The 21,206-nt window shown below is 44.6% G+C and overlaps 2 protein-coding genes across 3 annotated transcripts; one reads left to right on the top strand and one right to left on the bottom strand.

Annotated features, from left to right (window-relative positions):
• Window positions 1-6,151: 6,151 nt before the first annotated feature.
• Window positions 6,152-17,188, bottom strand: LOC129601723 (uncharacterized). Its single transcript, XM_055500594.1, has 5 exons — window positions 17,178-17,188; window positions 15,794-16,633; window positions 15,054-15,165; window positions 14,217-14,945; window positions 6,152-6,429 (listed from the first exon to the last, which is right to left on the bottom strand). The coding sequence occupies exons 2-5, from the start codon at window positions 16,617-16,619 to the stop codon at window positions 6,306-6,308; spliced, it is 1,791 nt and encodes a 596-aa protein (XP_055356569.1). The 5' UTR covers window positions 16,620-16,633; window positions 17,178-17,188; the 3' UTR covers window positions 6,152-6,305.
• Window positions 9,197-13,514, top strand: LOC129601724 (uncharacterized). Of its 2 annotated transcripts, none has more exons than XM_055500595.1 (2): window positions 9,197-9,479; window positions 13,072-13,514. In XM_055500595.1, the coding sequence occupies exons 1-2, from the start codon at window positions 9,249-9,251 to the stop codon at window positions 13,240-13,242; spliced, it is 402 nt and encodes a 133-aa protein (XP_055356570.1). In that variant the 5' UTR covers window positions 9,197-9,248; the 3' UTR covers window positions 13,243-13,514. The 2 variants fall into 2 exon arrangements, 1 of the variants encoding a protein (XP_055356570.1); XR_008692273.1 differs by lacking the exon at window positions 9,197-9,479 and adding an exon at window positions 12,742-12,873.
• Window positions 17,189-21,206: the final 4,018 nt, after the last annotated feature.

Raw genomic sequence — 21,206 nt, 5'->3', positions numbered from 1 at the left:
GACTTGCTTGATTGCACTGCCAGAGCATAACATTGCTTGTTTGCAATTTCCAAAACTTTTTTTTCTAGAGTTGTTTTGGGTTTTCCTCACTCAAAACACATATAAATATAGCTAAAAAACATTTCTATGCGTGTTTCAATCAAAAACGGTCAAATTGGCTGCGCCCGGTAAAATACGATATCATCGCATAGATATCTCTGTTGAAATATCATCATGCCTCTGTTGAAAGGAGTAATGTACAGTAACATTAGAGAAAAGGCATTTTCTCTAATGTGGCATTTCTCTGATATTCCGTTATCGGAATATCAGAGAAAATCGTTTTTTTTAGTCCGTCACAAAGAAAACATTCTTTCCAGCCGCGTGCGTAGGCCTTGTACTCTGTACAAGCACAGAATTATCGGATTGCGCTTCAAGAGAACTACACAAGTAAACATTCACAAATGCTGGCGAAACGGTACAGCTTTACTGATTCGCTCGCATCTGGTAATGTATGTCCATGTGTGGGGAAGATCTCGTTAAGGAGCCACGGCGACAGATGATTCAGAGGAGGTGCCGCGCAACATATTATACTGCTTTCGGTTACCGATGAAGTATGCTACAAAACGTTTATGCGTCTCCGAGTACCTCTGCAATTCCGCTAGCACAGATGCGGCGACCGCGTGGATCACGATGCGCTAAAGTGGTATGCGCAACTTATACGGCAAAGAAGGTGTGGAAATAACCGTGCAAAATGTTTAATCCAGCAGTCTATGACAGAAATACGGCATCCTTACGTTACACTTGCTAATACGATATTTCTGCGCGCTGCGAATTGGGGGTGAGTCCGGTCCCGTTTGCAGGTTTGCAGTGCACTGAATGCTCGTTTCCATCGGAAAGCGCGGCGAAATACGGCAGTGTGCCCTTCTAACTTCGCGATCAGCCCGATATCCGCTGGATCAACAGTGCCATCTTTCCCACTATTTACGACATTTTGGCGCTTCAGGTTACGACAGAGATACTTGTGCGCACGATGGACTGTGGAGACCGCGAACAACCTGCTGCACAAATAGGCTTAAATATACCGCATTTCTAATATGGCGCTTACACTAACAATGATGGTGGTTTCTTTAAGAATAAAATTTTGAATGATTTTTATTGAGTTGCGCCATTGCAAGGCGTGCTGTTATAAGAATTGTCTAATGCCAAACATGTTTATAAAGTTTTGAAGAAATTGTTATACAACCTTGCTACTGCCATAGGGTGCAAGCAAACTTGTTTTGACAAAGCTCCGTGATTAATCCAGTGTAATGCCCGGGACAACCGCATGCGTCATACATTTGTAGGCTCCATAATACTGTATCTCCCCAAATCTGAATGTTTGTTATTGCGTAGGAGGCGAGTAATCAGTACAGGTGTCGCGGGCCGCAACTCTTGGATCATCCGCGGACAAGCGTTTAGCCGTACTCACTCGTTAGTGGTGGTATTTACTCCAACATACACACCAGATTCTGTCTGTCCACCGCATTCCAGGCATTTATCAGTCAAAATGCTGAAAAATCCGGGTCGCAGCGTACAAATTAACTGCTGAATCGCTTCACGGTCAAGGTCTTTAACAAAAGCATCCATCGCTTGAGTGAAGGTGCTCCAACGTGAAGGAATAATTACTTCCACGTGTGCAGTGATTTTTTACATATCTGAACTCATAATTACGAGTGTTTTAAGTAACTCCGGTTTAAAACAAAGCAGCCATGTTGACATAATCATAGACGACCACGTTTGGGGTTTAGAGAGGTAATCCCAGCATCCATTCCTTATTTACAACATCAGTAGGCCTCCACAACAGCAGTTGCTTGTCAGCGTGCTTCGCGTTATTCACCATACTATCCACGTTGCGTGGTAAAGACTCAGCTCACTCAGGCTAGGATGAAAATCAATACGTACCTATTTAAAATGGAAACAGCGATGCAGTGCATACTGCATAAGGGATCAAAAATCACTTCCGGGTTGGTCGAGTAGGTCCAAACGTTAGTAGACCAACTAACAGCAGTGGGTGCAATAAACTGTACATGACCTATAGTAGTATATGGTAAATGAACTGTTTGGAAACTGTCACTTTCGTGCACTTCCAATTTATCCAAACAATTTTTTGCTTTGTTCATGACATTCTTTAGCCAGATGATTCGTTTACATTGGTTTGAAAACCGTTTTTGCATGCAATTTCGGGTATGAAGGTTATGGCTGTACAAAAATTCCCAAAAGTTTAAACGCATTTTCTGTACCAAAAGTCTCATTATAAACCGATCCTCTTCAAATACTGCATGAAAAGTAACGTTACCATGCAGATCGTTCGCGCCCCGAATCCGCTTTCACCATTGTGTACAAGCCATGAGCGGTACGTCGGTGTACTAAGTAATACGCGCACGACGAGTCCGAGTATCAGCTGCACTTCTAATAATAATACTACTGTATTTTTACTTATTTATTCTTATAATGTTTGTTAAATTGTAAATCCAGTAACATCAGTGGGACTGTGTATACAGAGAAGTGCGCTTGTTTCGTGAAGCTTATAGTTGCATTAGGGACAAGTACAGTATTACTACGCATATAAAAAGATACTCGTACCGATATAATCTTTAATATTTATTCAGATTGGCGGTACGATACAGTCATATAAGTTCCCTATAAAAGTGAAAGATATGTACAAAATACACAACTTCTTGTTTGATCTACTCCAACATAAAAACCATATACATGTACTTAACGTGACCGAAATGTGAGAAAAATCGAAGTAGTTTTGTGCTGACCTGTGTCAGAAACGTCATATTATGCACCAAGCACCGTACTGTGCAGTTTTCGCCGTGCTGCACGGAGTGCCACATAATATCGGTACTCCGTGCAGAATGCGGCTTCCCCGTTTACCTGCAGGTAAATCGGCTGAAAATCATCGATACAGTGAAACCTCTGAAATGCGTACACCTCCGTACGGAAAATTTCGTACGTAATTCAGGGGTGTACGGAATTCAAATTAGCTGCCCCCAGCCCCCCTGGGGGGTGACTGTAGGCTTGGGGCACAGCCCCATTAAGAAATGGTCTGCACATACTGTGTAATACATAAAATACACAGATCCCATTAGTTACCATACAAAACTACATCAATCTTTATCTGTGTATGTAAACAGACGAAAACAATTCTTTCGCACACTTTCAGCAAAAGAGATTATTAAATCCTTACTCAGGATACAAAAATCTAGCAATTTCGAGTATAGTTTTCTTTCTTTCTTTGGATTTTCAACAACTTTACCATCCAAAAGTATAAAATCTCCAGTTCCGAAACAACGGTGTACGCATTCACGAGGTGATTGCGTACAGTTAAATGCTTATGCGGTACAAAGATTAAGTGTACATGTACGCACCGCTGAGGTGTACGTTACGTAGAGGTTCCTCCCTGTAGTACTTTAGTCTACGACGTAATTCGGCACAGAATTTTTCGTACGTAATAGAGGGGTGTACGTTTCTTCGGGGTGTACGCAAGATGAGGTTTCACTGTAAAGCCAGAAAGAGAGCCAACATCCGCAGGTATAACTGTGTATGTTGGAAATAAAGTCATGTGTATGTTGGAAACTACAGCAGGATTTCATCGATTTGCGTCGCTCGTTTGACAGTGCGACGAGGGGAGAATTTTCTGGAGCCTCGTTTATGGATTTCCACCGAGTTAGACACACCGTCAGCGTTTCATTTTACCTAATCGGATTTTCCTTTGATCTTCGATCAATAAATTCGAAATTTTCACACCTGTCTTCCTCAGAAATTCTATAGATTCGATATGTCTTCCTATTCCAAAAAAAACGGCTTTTAACCAAGCAAACGTCATGTTATTTTGCGCAACATGGCGCTTGTTTAGTTAAAAAGCTGGTTTGCTGGTTTCTTCGGGTAAGTACCGGGATTGATTAATTTTGTTTAGCAAAAGTAACTCGTCAGCTGATGCAGTGACTAACGTTTTGCGGAGATCATTTCCTCGACCGATAGCATACTTAGCTAAGCAGTTCTTAATTTCTTATTGTCGTGTTGCTGTACTAATCGTTTGCCAAAAGGTGCATATCGAGCCCGAAATACTGTAAAGACAGTAAAGTCTAAACGCTGTTTGGGCAAGCACAACAGCGATGGGAAAACAAGCCATTCAATTTCTATTATAAGTGTATGACAATATTAATGACAATATTTCCACACGCATGGTGTGGAACGGGTTAAACACTATCACAGTTCACAAACAGAATAGGTATGATTACAAAAAAAATATTTCCTTTAATTTCTCGGCTCCATCCATGGTTCCAAGTATCGAAACTGCGTTCCCTTTTTGGATTTCAATCGACAAACGCTGACGAAGGAATTCGAGTGAGCGCAGCTCACCAGTATGCTGCTGTAATCGTTTGCCGATTTCCTTTATCAAAATGGATGCCGACTTTCCCAAAGGTCCGAGAGTTTCGAATGCGAGGGACGCAAAGATGTATCGGCCTTCCAGGTACGCGTATAACTTGGTTTTTTTTGTCTTCCGCCTGTGCTGCTGCGGATCCAGCAGAAACCTAAGAAGACTTGATATGGGACGAGGCGACAGTATCCACACAGGTCACGTCCCAGGCCAAGCACATGCCACGTTTCCAGGCAAACGTCCGGACGGCGGCCGGACGTATGAGACGTACCGCGCGGTTCCAGTTTTGCTGGGATGCCCGCTGAAACTAACGAGCGGCACACAATGCTGTTCAGCCCACCGTGCCGAGGATGTCATCCAGCGGAAAAGGGGCATGACAGTCCGTGGTGGCCAGCAGGCCACATACATCTACGGGCTTCTGACACTTCGCCCAGGAATGAGTTTCGCATATGACAGCGCCTAAGCAGTTCTTAGGTTTACCAGGTGTCTTATATTTTTAAGGTTTTTTCTAGACGTTTTAGTCTGCTTCTGGGAGTTCTTCTATCGGTCATTTCTTACTGGGTTATCTTACTGGAGGAGTGCGTACATGAATAAAGCAGGGAAAACTGGCTTTCGCACTGAGTTGTGAATATCCTTGAGGATCGCATGTTTACTAAATCGAACTTTTAAATCTTTTTCTAAATTCGGCGAAAATGCTATGGGTCTGATATTGGTTCATTTTTGACTTCATGGCAATGTACAGATATCTTTTACAGCAAAGTTTCAAGAAGATCGGGTATTACATAACCAGACTTTTGGTCCACAACAATGCGTTTAAACTTTTCGCCCATTTTAGTTCGCCGTGTCTCGGCAACCGAATTTTAGCGCGCAGACGGTTTTCAGAATCCATGTATTTAAATTATTCAGCTTTAGAATAATATAAAGTATTACAAAAAAGTGATTCAGAGTACGCGAAAGCGAGAATTTTACTATTGTATACCATTTCTGACACCATGTACTGGGTAATTATCCTTATACGTACAGGGCACCACCGTCTCAGAATAGGAGATACGCGGTTCGGTATGTTGTTTCTCGGTTCGCGTACCTCGTTACCTTGAAAAGATTCGGGACGGGGGTATGCTGTGTATCCGAATGCGTCCCGTATTCATAACTCTCTGATACGGTATTCGGCAAACCGTATCTCGAATCCCGTACTAACCCCGCCTCTCATATCAGCAAAAAATTTAGCGCCATGTTTAGCCACAGCGTCAAACTCCATTCGGGTGACGGCAGCAGTACAAGGGAACGGTGGAAGATGCCTAGTTTTACCCCCTATATCTCCTTTTGGGAAAAGACAATACATTTTCGAGTTGGCGAGTATAAATTGATTTACTGTAAATAAGAATCTAGTGCATGTTAAAGTGTAACAACGCGACGTTGACACGTGACGCATCATGGAACCGCTCGGAAAGTTTCAAACACTACGAGATCGATCGACAAACGCGGACGAACGCCACTTCCGGCTCGGCTACGAGCCGCTCCATGCTTCCAATACTGAGGGCCTGCTGGAAAATTGATGAGGCAGCTGGCTGCAGGATGTCACCTTTGCTCGCAACTACTACGTTTACTACTAATCTGAGCGTTTCACCGCAATATGATTGTAGCACCCTTTTTTCGTTGGAACCGTGCAAGTATGAAAAACAAACAGAAGCGGAGAAACTAGACCAAAAGAAGCCAGCGAAAAAAAAACAGAACAGCAGAGCCAGACTCCTACATGAAGATTAGAATGTCGGTTATCGGTCGTTAAGCCTCCAATCGTGATGTTGATTTCTCCACTGTGATCTTGATGTAAGTATTTATGATTTCGTTTAAGGCGAGAGCTGGCCGCGGTGCAGAGGGAGTGACTGAAGGACCGAAATGGTCACACTTGAAATAGTGCGTCGATTCCGTAGATAGCCATTCTGCTTAGCGTAGTGACATCCACCGCCCGCAAATCGACCCCCTCCCACGATTTTGGCTGGCCGTCGGGCTCGAACGGGCTGAACCTGCGGACAATACTATAGTCACAGGCAACCCACGCGATATATCTAGGATTTATAAACCAACCGGAAACCAGAGCCAGTATATATCTACGCCCAATCGTGTGGCACATGTTTTGCCAGTCTATTTAAAGTTTTCAGTGTAGTTTCTTTTGCACATTTATTGAGCAAAAACGTAATCGATTTGTGGTAGCGGTGCCGCGAGAAACTCCTTCCTAAGCGAAGGCTCCGATGGAATAAGTCATAGCAGTGCTGAAACATAATTTAATTCAGCCAGAAATTCAGGAAAGGCTTTAGGTTTCTTGAAATTAAGGTCAGTTTGGGGACCCCCAAGAAAGTGCTTCGCAAACAAAATCGTTTTTTTCGCCAAAACAAAGCGCTAGTGGAAAAAAGGGATGGTGTCTAGTGTCCACTGAAACATCTCGCAGACGTATTTTCGTTTGCCTGTTGCCATCGTATATTATGCACAGAATGTTCGCCCGTAAAAAAACGGACCAACACTGCCCCAAGCTTGTACAAAATAGCAGCAAACGCAAATAAATTCATACGTAGCTCTTTCCTGCTCGAGTAGCCGAGTACGTGACAGCCCAAGTGGTCGCGGGACCTTTCGTCAGCCCATGCTCAAACTCGGACTTGGACTCGGACTTGGAATACTAAAACTTGGACTTGGACTTCACTTGGACTCTAAAACTTGGACTTCACTTGGACTCTAAAACTCGGACTTCACTTGGACTCTAAAACTTGGACTTTATGACTTGGACTTGGAATTAGGCGTTTCTTATGTTTCTTTTGTCTTCTTACGTTTCTTCATGTTTTCTTAGGTTTCTTATGTTTCTTATGTTTCTTAGGTTACAGTGTTCTTAGGTTTCTTTGGTGTTCTTAGGTTTCTTAGGTTTCTTAGGTTTCTTTGGTTTCATAGGTTTCATAGGTTTCTTAGGTTTCTTAGGTTTCTTAGGTGTCTTAGGTTTTTCAGAATACCAAAAAATACCTAGATAACCTAAGAAATGTTAGTAACCTTGCTGTGTGATGAGTAATCACCTGTAGTGCTACCGACACTCTTGTGAGTGATGTAGCCGGTTATGCAACAGTTTGTTGTTTATGTCACGTTTGAACTGATATCTTTGCAATGATGATTTCTTATGCATATTTCATAGCTTGTGTGTTCTTGCAAAACCACGACGATTCATTCGAGTTAGAAACATCTTGGAAGTAAAGTCTCATTAGGAATCGGTGTTTTTGCGTTATGAGTATGTAGTAACATACATCATATATCATGGCGCTCCTGGGTGGATGGTTGCCTTTCCTATTTCATTGTGACAGTTCAGTTGACTTTGCCCGAATCGGATTATGCCATGTTGGATGCTAACGATCGCATTACCACTCTTCAACTCGACACTGATCGCCGTCTGCAGTTGTTGGAGCAGCAGTTGAAAGGTCAGCAGAACTGCTAAAATGCCTTCTATTTGTTCTTGTTTGACTGCCGCGGTCGGTAAAATTTTTTCTTGTTGCTCTTTTACCACTAAAGTCTTGCTGGCTGTAACCGTTTCTAGCGTTGTCGCTAACGGTGTTCTCGGATACATGTTGTACCAGGCAAAGAGCAGCTACATCTGCAGTCAAATTCTCGGTTAATCTTATCTTTTGTTTATATTGCATGTCGAGCAGTTTCGATAAGTCTGAGAAAGCCGGCAAGGTTGCCGACAAAACAAAAACCGCTACTGTCGCTACCACAAAAGCCGCTAGTAGTTCTAGCACACAGTCAGTTGAAGGTGACCTTTCAGGTGTAAGTGGCCCACACCTGCGTTCTGACGGTAAATCTCAGTTTTCAGAAGGACTGCAAGGTTCAGAATATCAGCGTAAACCTCGAACTGAAAAACCTGATACCGATTCGCGTAGTTCTTCGCGTAGTCATTCGGAAAGTACAGATACAGTACATGTTCGCCCGGTTGTACCGGACATAGTTGATTTAACTGATACTGTAATTGCTGAAACCGGCATTATGAGTGAAGCAACGATTAAAGCAATGACCGACGGGTTTCAGCGTCTGACAAATGTTGTCTTCGATGCTCCGTCAAGCGGTCCATTGCAGTGCATGGACAAGTTTAAACCTTTTGAGCATGACGCTCGTGACTGGATGAAGGAGTTCGAGGAAGCGGCCACGCTGTCTAACTGGAAAGACGATATAAAAAAAGATCGTTTCTCATTTTACTTGTCTGCCGGTGCAGCCAAGCAAAGGTATTCACTCAAGCAGCCGTTTGCTACCTGGGCATTGTTGAAACAAGGCTTTTTAGCGGAATTTGTCAGTCAGGACGAAAAATGGGAAGTTCAAAGTAAATTACAGAAAAGGAAGTTCAAGCAAGATAGTGAAACTCTTGTTGAGTACTATTACGCCATTATTGACTTGTGCCGTAAAGTTGATGCCGCTATGGCTAATGACCTCAAAGTACGCTACTTGCTCAATGGTTTGAGTATGCAGCTGCGTAACCACGTTGCACTGCTTGATCCACAAACTCCGGAAGATGTTTTGGCGAAACTGAAAATCCTTAAATTGGATGCGAGTAGTTCTGATGTTGATTCGCATAATGTTTTAGCTGTGATGTCGGCAGCTGGCGCGTTGCCTAAACGCAAGAGTGATGAGGTCATCCCTGCCGGTGAGCAACCGGATACCGGTGTGTCACCGCCTTGTTCAAAGACGTATTCTCAGTCTGAACTGGATAACGCTGTCCGCGCTGCAGTCGAAAAGGCCATGGAAGTCGCGCGGGAGAACAATGCAGCACCGGTGCTCACTCAAACGTACGTTCGCGGAGGTGGACCACGTGGTCGATTCAATGGATACCGTGGACGAGGGCGTGGCCGTGGAGGACGAGGCAGACTACCTCATCATGGACCCGGTGGACCGATGCCAACCGCGTCGCGAGACATCCCGGCGGAAACCACTGAAGAAGGTAAACGGTTTTGCACCTTCTGCAAACGTGAAGGACATCTGGAGTTCCGTTGCTTCGACAAGCGGCGTGCAATGCGGGACGTGCAGGCAAATGGCGGTGCCCGGGGTGATCGGGGTGAGCGTAATTTAAACTACAGAGAGTAGCTAATATTCGGGGCGTAGCTACTCGTAACGAACCTCCCGACAAAAGTGACCTTTCACCATTTGCTGTATATCCTGTTTTCGAGGAGAGTGATGAGTTTTCACCGTCCTCACCGGTAAAAGCTAATGCATATGTTAATGGTACCCAGGTGGACACAATCGTAGATTCAGGTTCAGCAGTCACTATTATGAGTTGGCTGTGTGCACGCTCAGTGAATGCGTTAGTAGAACGCTACACAGGCCGTCTAATTAAAGGAGTTTCTGGTAAATTAGTGGAGCCGGTTGGTATCGCTTCAGTTGAAATTTCAGTTGCTAATTGCACTAGACGGATCAAAGTGTTGATACTTGACTCTTACGATCGTGATTTACTTATCGGAAATGACTTCCTAATGCAAACCGATCTGGTGATCGATTATGCAACGCGCAGTGTGCGTCGGTTTAATGACACGACCGGAGAGAAATTCCTACCGTGGCCGGCGCGGGATCTAGTGGTGTGCGAATGTGTCAGCATACCAGCTGGTCACGTCGCCTGGGTGAAATGTAAACTTAGGCATAATACATTTCCAGGTCGTGTTCCCTCAGAAAATATGGATTTCATAACTAGTCCGAATGCAAAACTATTCGCACAAAAAGGTTTGCGAACGTCGCATTCCTTAATAAAAATTGTAAACAATTGTTGTTACATAAGTTGTGCTAATTTCTCACGAACACGGCAAAAGTTGGCGTTGAGCGAAACAATTGCGTCTGCCGCTCCGGTTACCATCGACGACGAAGCCGATGTGTGTCTTGTGACCAATCGTGCTGTTGATGACCATCCGTTGCCTGAGTTGAATATTAGTAGTCAATTGACACAGGGACAAGCCGAGCAACTTCGTGCAGTTTTGCGTAAGCACTGGAAAGTATTTCCTACGGCAGAACGGCCAATTGGTGAAGTGACCGGTGTCACTCATCACATAGACACTGGTAGTGCTGCGCCGTTGTCGCAACCGCCTTACCGCAGGTCCTGGGCGGAACGCATAGTTATCCGCAGCGAAGTTGATAAGATGTTACGTCAAGGCATTGTGTCGCCATCCTGTAGCCCTTGGGCGTCCCCTGTTGTTCTGGTGTATAAGAAGGATGGTTCCACCCGTTTCTGTGTTGATTATCGGCGCATCAACGCGATCACAAAGAAGGATGTGTATCCTATGCCACGGTTGGACGACGCGTTAGATCGTTTAGGTGGGTGTGCGTATTTCACTAATTTAGACATGGCGTGGGGATACTGGCAGATCCCCGTCGCCGACGCGAGTAAAGATCGCACTGCGTTTATCACACCAGATGGTTTGTACCATTTCAACAGAATGCCCTTTGGTTTGTGCAATGCTGGTGCTACGTTTCAGCGGTCAATGGACCGAATTTTACAAGAATTCAGGTGGCAATTTGTAATTGTTTACATAGATGACGTCTTGATCTACTCCAAGTCATTCGACGAGCATGTGGCTCACCTGGATGCGGTGTTAACTAAGCTTGAAGAAGCCGGGGTCGTGCTCAAGCCGTCAAAGTGTAAGTTTGCATCCGATAATACAAAGTACTTAGGTCATATTGTTGACAAAACCGGCATAAGCCCTGACCCGGACAAATTACAGGCTATTGTTAATTACCCTGTACCAGAAAATGTGACTGATGTTAAATCTTTCTTGGGTCTTTGTTCTTATTTCCGTCGCTTTGTGCGTAATTTTGCTGCCATTGCTGAGCCGCTAGTGCGTCTTACACGTAAAAGTGAGCCTTTTATCTGGTCGGATGAACAATATCGAGCTTTCGCAGCGTTGCAGTCAGCATTGATAAGCTCTCCTGTGCTGACTCATTACGACCCGGCAGCTGAGTTAGAACTGCACACAGATGCGAGCGCTCTAGGCATAGGGGCGTGCTTGATATCAAAAACTGACGTCGGTGAACGTGTTTTGGCTTATGTTAGCAAAAACTTTAGTGCAGCGGAATCGCGCTATTCAGTGACCGAGCAAGAGTGTCTTGCTGTTGTATGGTGTATTAAAAAACTGCGTCCGTATTTGCATGGTAAATGTTTCCGTGTCGTCACCGACCATTGCGCCTTATGTTGGCTAATGTCGCGACGAGTGCTGGCCGGCCGGTTGAGCCGGTGGGCAGTATATCTGCAGGAATACGACTTTGTTATAGTCTATCGTAGTGGCAAAAAACATCAGAATGCTGATGCGTTGTCGCGGCATCCTGTTGAAGCCGCCGACTCAGCTGATGTTGACTTCGATATGCTAGTGGCCATGACCGCTTCCGCTGACATGTGCGCAGAGCAGCGGCTAGATGAGAAAATTACTCGTATAGTATCACGGATGACAGCTGGTGCAGTCGGTAAAGATACTGTACGTTATTGTCTTCGCGGTAATGTATTATACCGAATCGCTCTCGTAGACGGAGAAGAAGTGTTGTTGTTGGTTGTACCAACACACCTGAGACGTCAAATTTTGCATGCTTGCCACGATGAAATGACGTCCGGTCATCTTGGCTTTTGGCGCACATATAACAGATTGCGCTCACGGTACTACTGGCCGCGCATGCGTGACCATGTACGTAAGTATGTACGTGGTTGTGAACACTGTCAGTTTCGGAAAGTGAATAAAGAAAAACCGGGTGGTTTAATTGAAAGTATCCCGGTGGGTACAGCATTTGAGATGATAGGCATTGATGTTTTTGGCCCGTTGCCTGTCACATCAAAAGGTAATAAGTACATAATTGTGTGTACAGACTACTTGACCAAGTATGTTGAAACAAAAGCAGTTCCGGCACAGACTGCTGGTGCAGTTGCGAATTTCCTTGTGTTACAAATTATTCTGCGACATGGTGCGCCGGCAAAAATGTTATCTGATCAAGGTGGTCCTTTTTTGTCAGCAGTTGTAAAAGGTGTCACAGAATTGTGTCAGGTACGACATCTAAACACTACTGCCTACAACCCGGCTTGCAACGGGTTGACAGAAGCGTTCAATAAAATACTAGCTGTAATGCTCAGCTTGTACGTAAGCGATAACCAGAAAGATTGGGATGTGTACCTCCCATACGTTACTTGCGCGTATAATACGAGTACGCAAGCTTCGACCGGCAAGACGCCGTTTTACTTGTTGTACGGTCGCGAATGCCGCTCTGTACTTGATGCCACGCTCGGTGCACTACCTACTAATAATATCAACAACTTGCACGAGTACAGTAAAACCATGGTTGAACGGATTAAACTGGCAAGCCATGTGGCTAAGGCCAACATCGATCAAGTGCAGGCAGGTTACATGTTGACCGGCAACTTGAAACGCCAAGATCGTGAATTCAAAATTGGTGACCTTGTCTTGCTGTACACACCAGTAACTCCGGTGGGTTTGTCTCCTAAGCTGGTGGCACATTATTTTGGTCCTTACCGAATTGTAAACCGCGTGTCAAAATTAAATTATGAAATTGAATCCATTCGTAACAAACGCGGAAAACGTGTATTGACTGTACACGTAAAGCGTTTGAAACTATTCACGCAACCGTTAACTGACGTCGACCTTAATAGCGATTCTGATTCGCAGTGGAGCATCCCGATGGAAGCCGTGGATCCGGAGCTTCAGGACGATATTGAGCGCGACGTCGTTGTACCATCCACTCCTGCGCACGAGCCCCCGTCGCCAATGGAAGATGATGATCATCGACCCGTTATCCGGACACTCCGGAACCGTGCCATCCGCAGTTCATCACCTTAATATTCTTTTACCGCTTGCTTATTTGTGCTTACTGTACTTGCTCATTTTTGATTCACTGTCTGTGTTTCCTGTTGTTGTCACTTTGTCTGGTGACCAAAGTTCTTAAGATACGGGGTGCTGTGTGATGAGTAATCACCTGTAGTGCTACCGACACTCTTGTGAGTGATGTAGCCGGTTATGCAACAGTTTGTTGTTTATGTCACGTTTGAACTGATATCTTTGCAATGATGATTTCTTATGCATATTTCATAGCTTGTGTGTTCTTGCAAAACCACGACGATTCATTCGAGTTAGAAACATCTTGGAAGTAAAGTCTCATTAGGAATCGGTGTTTTTGCGTTATGAGTATGTAGTAACATACATCATATATCATAATCAGAAACCTAAGAAACCTAAGAAACCTAAGAAAACTGATGAAGCCTCAGAAACCTAAGAAACCTGAGAAAACATGAAGAAACGTAAGAAGACATGAGAAAGGACTATATCCAAGTCTAAGCCATAGAGTCCGAGTTTCAGAGTCCAAGTGAAGTCCAAGTTTTAGAGTCCAAGCGAAGTCCGAGTTTTAGGGTCCAAGTGAAGTCCAAGTCCAAGTTTTAGTAGTCCAAGTCCGAGTCCAAGTCCGAGCTTGAGCGCGGGCCCATTTCGTCGTGGGACATTGCGCAATTTATTTTCGTGTGGCGAAAATTTAATTTTCGCCACACGCTTTTCGTTTCGTCGCAGCGGCTAATTTGTTTTGGGACAACTCGTTTTGCAGTCGTTCTGCTGTGTGACATTTGGTCGCGCGACTTTTGAAAAGTCGAAAAATTATCGACTGGTTTATGGCAACGATTACAGTCATATTACTATTTGTCACAAAAACGAGTTGTCCTTAGACGAAATGTCCGTAAAAACCAAATGTCCCGCGACGAACTCTCGCGTATCCGCTGAGTAGTACGAGCTGCTCTTTGCGATGTGTACTACAAAAATGCACTCACAGTAAGAGATAATTGCGAATGGGCTGCCAATCGTCGGGATAATTTAGGGTGCGCAGCCAGCGAGCGTACACAGCCGTTACCCTTTCGAGCATTTCCTCCGTGACCGGCGGGAAGTTGTCATTTAAGGCGCACATGATGCGGCTGGTCATGTCCATGTCGTCGTCGTCGCAGCGCAGCAGCTTACGGGGAATGGTGATGCGCAGGTGGTCGATGGGGAGTTCATGAGATTGCTTAGTTATGGGCCTCATGAATGCTTGCTCATGGGCTGGCAGGGGATGCCCGGTGCCGAACTGGTACATTATCTTCTGTTTAAACACAAAGCACATTGTTTGGCCAAACAGATGGTCAATTTTCCAGTTATGGAGGAGGATTAGCTTGCAATGGTGCCTATATAGTGTCATAATATCAGCTGCAGGATGCTGCAAGTCCGCTGCTTCTATGGAGCCCATCTTCCCGGGATCCGTGATAATATGGTCTTTGAAAACAATTAACGGCAGCGTGATATTTATGGCTTCCAACGTGGCAGCAAGAAATAGTTGGTTGTGTGGACGGAAAGCGTCCAACACGGTGATACTGGCGGTCGTGGAACGGATGGAGCGGGCCAAGAGCGATGCCATGCGGAAGCAGTTGTTGTTATCGGACTGAATTCCGGCGCAGCTCTCCAGTGAGACACTGATGTGTTCGGCTAGACGGGGACTGTCCAGTAGCAACTGCCACAACCCGCACACTCTGCCATAGAAGACATGCCATATCTTGAAAATAAGCGTATCCATCCACAATCAGCCGCCTGCCAGCGACCCGACGGTGCAGTCGCTGCAGTGCTATAACTTTTCTTACCGTTTAGCCCGCATTTGTGAATGTAGGTCCATGTAGGGGAAGATCTCGCTGAGGATCGACGGCGGCAGGTGACTCAGGCGAGCGACCGTGCAGAACGAAGGGGATTCTGCATCTGCTAAACAAATCTGATGGCAGTGTATTGCAAGGATTAGCAAATACCTACAATGAGTACAATCGGTGGAAGATACTGCGTAGCGCAATGATATCTTTTGCATTGCGTACTGCAGCGCGGTGTGCGGCGTTTAGTCAAGACTATAATTATAAACGTTTGTGCATTTTTTATATCCGCTACTGTCCAGGGAACATAGGGGTCCTCCCCTTCAAAAAAATCTCATTTTTTGCAGAAAGGTAGTGAACACACGTAGGACATTAAAAAGGTATCTTCAGCTGCTGTTATCAAAGTAGGCGTGGTCAAACGTAATTTAAAATCGTTAAATTTTCAGTACTGCACATGCGCTAGTACATTAGGTTTTTTCACCAGGGCTATGTTACCGGCTCCCGCCTTCAAAAAATTTCATTTTTGCAAGAAGACAGAGTGATCCTTAGGTATAAAATATTCCCATCAACCATGGTTGAGTGGGCGTGGCCAAACTTAAAATCCAATGGCAAACATACAGTATTGGGACTGGGATTTAGGAATACCGTAATAATTAGTGTATGTACCACGGCTGACATCAGTCCGCTGCCGGGCGTGAGATCTTGCCAAGTGACGGCCAGAACGAAATGCAGTGTAATAGTACCTGTTTCCGGCAGGCAGTTTTCAATTACGTGAGTATTTCGCAGCCTAATTGCTGGCAAATGAACCCGGCTGTCTAGGTGAGTCTCCAACACTCGCGTCAACGCCACCCCCATGTGTTGATCCATTTCCGCGTCTAAGACGGGACTCATGACGACAAACGTGCAACCATCGCGTTCAGCTCGCAGGTGAAAGCGACAACAGTCCCACATGGGCAGGAACGCCCTGTTCCGTTCAAAGGCATTACGAAAATGCTTAATGATGCGAAATTTGTCCGAGGCGTCACTGAAAATGGCCTCGGCTGGGGGAAACGGCACCATGTACTTGGTGTACCGCAGACCGCTGCTCGAGCGATCCAGTAACGGGGCACCAGCGGGCGGCAGCTGTTTGGTAATCTGGCAGTTTTGAACGATATCCCAACCAGCGGGGTTTTGTTGGCTGTTGCTGCCGGCAATGTTTGTTTGGATGCAGAACAATTCACACTTGTCGCATCCGCGCAGTCTTCCCAGGTCGATCACCGGCCGGAAGCGAAACGGTCCATCATCTTCGTCACGCAGCGCCGCGTAGATGGGCATATCAGGTGGATCCTGAAGGGAGCAGGTGTTTGCATAGAATGGCAACGCCCAGACGCGCCCCAGGTGCACCCAACGGGCGGTGACCTTTTTGGAGTCAAAATGGATGAAAGCCCGGTCGCCGTCCATATCCTGAATGAAGCCCAAACACCAACTGTCGTCATCGTTGTGGACTGCCACTGTGTTCTGATAGCTCATGTGGTTCGCATCCGCCAACAGCGGCTCAAACTGCGGCATCACCAACGGCGCACAGTCCATCCTGATACCTATGCCTAGAAAACAAAAATTAATTACAAGGACGTTTAATTTTTTGACTTTTCTTAATGTCTTTCGCTGCAGAAAGTTTGGATATTATTTGTACTGAAAGTAAACAATGTTCTATGGATTTTCTAGCAATTTTTGAAGCAAAGTCGCTGGGTGGCTAGCAAGTAGCAACTGACTCATGAAATATCTGATAACTTCTACTTGTTTATTGGAGCCAGAAATGCCCCAAAATGGTTAGAGTTGTTTTGTTTTTCGAATACTGGATTAGCTCATGATTTTAACCAAATCAAAGGCGAAAGTAACTCACTTGCGGCGGAACGGGCCACTGAGAACCCAAGAACCCCAAAGACAGTAAAATAAGTACGCGTACTACAGAACATTAAAAATTTAATTGAAATACCAAACTAAACCAAAATTGTTTGTACAGCAAGGTGCCAAATCAACAATTATATGAACTGGACATTTTCGCGCGAAGCGCCAAGCCGGCGAACGTTTTGACTTCAGAAATTGTTAGAAATTTCATAAAAAACAGCACAAGTACTGTACTGTTACCCTGCACTTGCCGAAATTTCGCACAGTGTCGCAGTTAGGTGCTGTATGCCGTTCATGTGAATCGTGATAGCGATCGTACAATATACGCCTGGCTGACCTTCCGCTGTGTAACACATCACTATCCATACTGTTGGACATTTTCCGCGACGATGAGATTAACCGGGCCCGTCTCCTCGCACAGTCGACACCGGAAGCTGGCATATGGTTGAATGCCTTGCCCTCGGCACACATCGGTAACCTCTTGGACGACGACACCGTAAAGATATCGGTCGGCCTGAGATTGGGTGTTGATATCTGTGAAGCACATTCATGTTCCAAATGCCACAAGCTCGTAGATCTGTATAATCACCACGGCCTGTCCTGTGCATTCTCTGCGGGAAGACATCCACGCCACGGCGGCCTGAACAGCATTTTGTGCAGGGCGTTAGTTTCAGCCGGTATCCCCGCAAAACTGGAGCCGCGAGGTACATCTCATACGTCAGATCGTCGACCGGACGGGTGCACCACGTTCGCGTGGCAACGCGGCATGTGTTTGGCATGGACGACCTGCGTGGATACTGTCGCTGTGTCTTATCGGAAGTCCACTCAGTTACAGCGGGATCCGCCGCCGCTCAGGCGGAGGATAGAAAAGCGGATTGTATTTGTACCTGCAGGGCAGATACATCTTCGTACCGCTGGCATTTGAAACTCTTTGGACCATGGGGAAAGTCAGCTAGCCGTTTAGTGAAAGAAATTGGGAAGGACTCAACAACATACGGTGAGCCTCGCTCTATGAATACCTCCGTCAACGATTGTCGCTGGAAATTCAGCGAGGCAACGCTGCTTCCGTGCTCGGAACAATGGAGGGAGCGGCAGCAATAAATGAAATTATGTTTTTTTAATCTGTTGTTCTAAAAATGTGATGTTACCGCATTTTGTGAAATAAAAACTTAATCAGTATTACGTAACGCAAAAGGGTGGGGGGATGGCCCTGGCTTTTCGTTACGCCGTGTTACATGGGGTAGGAGATCCAAAAATTTTTGTTACGTGCGGGCCGGCACCCCATAAAAAAACAAAAAAAAATATTTTAAGTGAATTTTATTTTAATAGGGGGGTGGTCGGGCTTTCTGTTACTTATGCAGTTAGGGGGTTGAAAATTTTGTTATGCGGTGTTACAATGGGTAGGGGGTGGTCAAAAATCATGAAAAATCGCGTTACGTAATATTTGAATCGCACCTAATTGAAAATTTTAAGCAACGGGGCCCAGGGGCCTTAAAAGGCCCACGCTCAAGCTCTGACTCTGACCGCTCAAACTCTGAATCTGACCACTCAAAGTCTGACTCTGACTGTCCAAACCAAAGAAAAACCTATGAACCCTAAGAAACCTAAAAAACCTAATAAACCTAAGAAAAACCTAAGAAAAATTTAAGAAACCTAAGAAACTTAAGAAAAACCTAAGAAACCCAAAAAAACCTAAGAAACTTAAGAAATCTAAGAAACCTAAGAAAAACCCTAAGAAACCTTTAGAATCAGAGTCAGACTTTGAGCGGTCAGAGTCAGACTTTTAGTAGTCAGAATCAGAGTCAGAGTTTGAGTCTGGGCCAAGTTAAAAGGCAAGAGAACAATGCGATATCATGTGCAGCGTTGAGAGAAATGGCCAGGGACATGGTGTCAAAAACGGAATAAATGCACTAAAACTTTCCCTTTCGCGCACTCCGTACAAATTTTTTGCAGTACTTTATGTTATTCTAAAACTAAATGATTAGTCTACATTGTTCTGAAAACCGTTTGCGCGCGCAACATACGGTTGCCGATATATGGCGTACTAAAATGGGTAAAAAGTTTAGATGCATTGGTAAAGTCTGGTTATTACCCGAACTTCTTGAAACTTTGCTATAAAAGACATATGGCCATAAAGTTCCAAGTGAACCAATATCAGATCTATAGCATTTTTTTCCGATTTTAAAATGAATTTCGAAAATGTTAAAATTTATTTTAAAATCACGGGAAAATGCTATGAAGTTTTAGTGTCTGTGTATGTATCCCATTTTCGACGCTATGTACCGGGCCATTTTCATTAAGAAAACCAGTGAACTTTCGCGCAAAGCTGGCGAACGCTTTTATATTTGGAATTGCTAGAAATTCGATAAAAAATAGTAAAGCATTACGAGTTTCTCATAAAGCTACTTTTGGTTTTGGAACATGGTTTGGTAATAAAATAATAAGAAGTACAGTATTCCTTGGTAAATGCGGGCTTCATAAAATAAAGTGGATTATAGTCATTGCACACCAAAACTTTGAAGTTACGTTAGTTAAAGTGCAACAAAGAGGCATTTTCGCGCGGAGCGCGAACCTGACAAACGGTTTGACTTAATAAATTTCTAGAAATTCAATAAAAAATAGCAATTTCTGCTGTCATTTCCAAACCAGGTAAAATTTTTTAAGCCATACTCCCCACTCCCCCTTTTACTTTTTGCAATACGCACTTTTCCAAAAACTCAGAGAGGAGGTACGTGCCACCGTGCCCCATGCCCCCCCCCCCCCCCCCCCCGACCCTTAAATTCGCCACTGAACCAAATCTCCCACAAATGAACTCTTCATTTGTGGGAGACCCGTCTTCTCCTACCTCCAGATTTATCTGTTATTTCGAAGGGGTGTTAGACCCTCCTCGTGACAATCCCTGGAAATTCCGAGGGGGAACGCGGCATCTGTACTCGGAACCGTGGGCGAAACGGATAAATTAAGCGAGATTTACTTGTTGCAAACTTATAATTACGTACTGGTTTACTCATATTATGTAAAAAGAACGATAAGTATATACGAATATTAATAATACGATAAAGTAAAACATTTGCTACTTGCTAGCTTTTCCGTTTTTGGCGTTGCCACGAGTATTACCCAATGATCGGCAGTCTGCTTGAAAGGGAAGGACTTTCATGTAATTATTATGATTAAATTAGTCACCCTTAACCCCTTCTTGTCAAGTTAATTTGCATTTACCCGATACTGAATTTCCCTATAGTGCTGGAAATCTTTTTTATGAAAGTAAAGTACCGCCAAATCCAAAAACAAGCCCCCCCCCCCCCCCGCCATCAGAAATCAACGCTTCCTGTGGTTTCATCACTTCATGCACCCCATCCCGAAGCTCTCACAAAAAAGGGCCCAGTTAATATCGGATTCTACGGCATGTAGGTAACTACGGTACTAACTAGGACCCCAGTAGGCCAGTACTGTCAAAACGATTTCAGGCAATAGCTGATTAATATAAAAGTATAACAACAAGCCTATCCAGCTAGGCACTAATAAAAATTTCGGTCTTATTAGCGTCTGGCAAAATTCAAGGAACCTGGAATAATTCGTACGGGAAATTCTGCGGACATATTTAAGCCTAAAAAAATTAAATAACCTCGAAACGGTCACGGAAGATTTCTAGAAACTTCGGAGGCTCTAGAAGTTTATGAACTTTGTTGTTGTTGCATAAAAATTTGTAGCGTACCGCCGTACAGATTGAAATTTTCCTTATAAGCAGGGCCGTCGGAAGCTTTTCGGAAGGGAGGGCGCGCCATCGCTCTCCCTGAGCAAGAATAAGGCGCCGCTGCGCCAGTTCGAAATTTTCTGATTTTTGTTTGGGAATTTCACCACCTTTTTCCCGGAAGGGGGCCTCAGGGGGGCGCGCGACGGCTGTGTTTATAAAGAGGTTTGGTATACCATATAGCTCTTTTCGCGTTGTAGAATGTAGCCCAAAAAAATCAGTTTGCAGTCGCTCGTTGAGTCGTTGTGAAAACAACAATTATACGAATGTTGATATACGCAGTTCGCAGCACTATGCACTGCGAAAATTTTTTACGCACTCACAGTAATTATGGATGGGCTCCACAATCAATTAATCCAAGCAAAACAGCGCGGCGACTCGATACTGGCTGGCAGCCCGGCAAAGCCATGCGTAAAAGTAGCACACCTACAGTATACAGGTAAATAAATAAAAAATTCAACACTTTTATAATTTTTATTACTAGTATAAAGGTCGTAACCGCCCTTAGTGCAAGCGAG

The sequence above is a fragment of the Paramacrobiotus metropolitanus genome, unplaced genomic scaffold, assembly GCF_019649055.1.
Source record: "Paramacrobiotus metropolitanus isolate TYO unplaced genomic scaffold, Prichtersi_v1.0 Parri_scaffold0000269, whole genome shotgun sequence".
In the NCBI taxonomy this organism is placed as follows: domain Eukaryota; kingdom Metazoa; phylum Tardigrada; class Eutardigrada; order Parachela; family Macrobiotidae; genus Paramacrobiotus; species Paramacrobiotus metropolitanus.
This window is presented reverse-complemented; position numbering and strand designations above follow the sequence as displayed.

Coding starts and splice junctions, on each gene's coding strand:
- LOC129601724 (XM_055500595.1), top strand. CDS start 9,249: ATGGATACCGTGGACGAGGGCGTGGCCGTGGAGGACGAGGCAGACTAC. Junction 9,480..13,071: donor CGGTGCCCGGGGTGATCGGG/GTGAGCGTAATT, acceptor TCTGATTCGCAG/TGGAGCATCCCGATGGAAGC.
- LOC129601723 (XM_055500594.1), bottom strand. CDS start 16,619: ATGGACTGTGCGCCGTTGGTGATGCCGCAGTTTGAGCCGCTGTTGGCG. Junction 14,946..15,053: donor TCACAAATGCGGGCTAAACG/GTAAGAAAAGTT, acceptor CTTCTATGGCAG/AGTGTGCGGGTTGTGGCAGT. Junction 6,430..14,216: donor ATTCGCAATTATCTCTTACT/GTGAGTGCATTT, acceptor TATTGTCCGCAG/GTTCAGCCCGTTCGAGCCCG.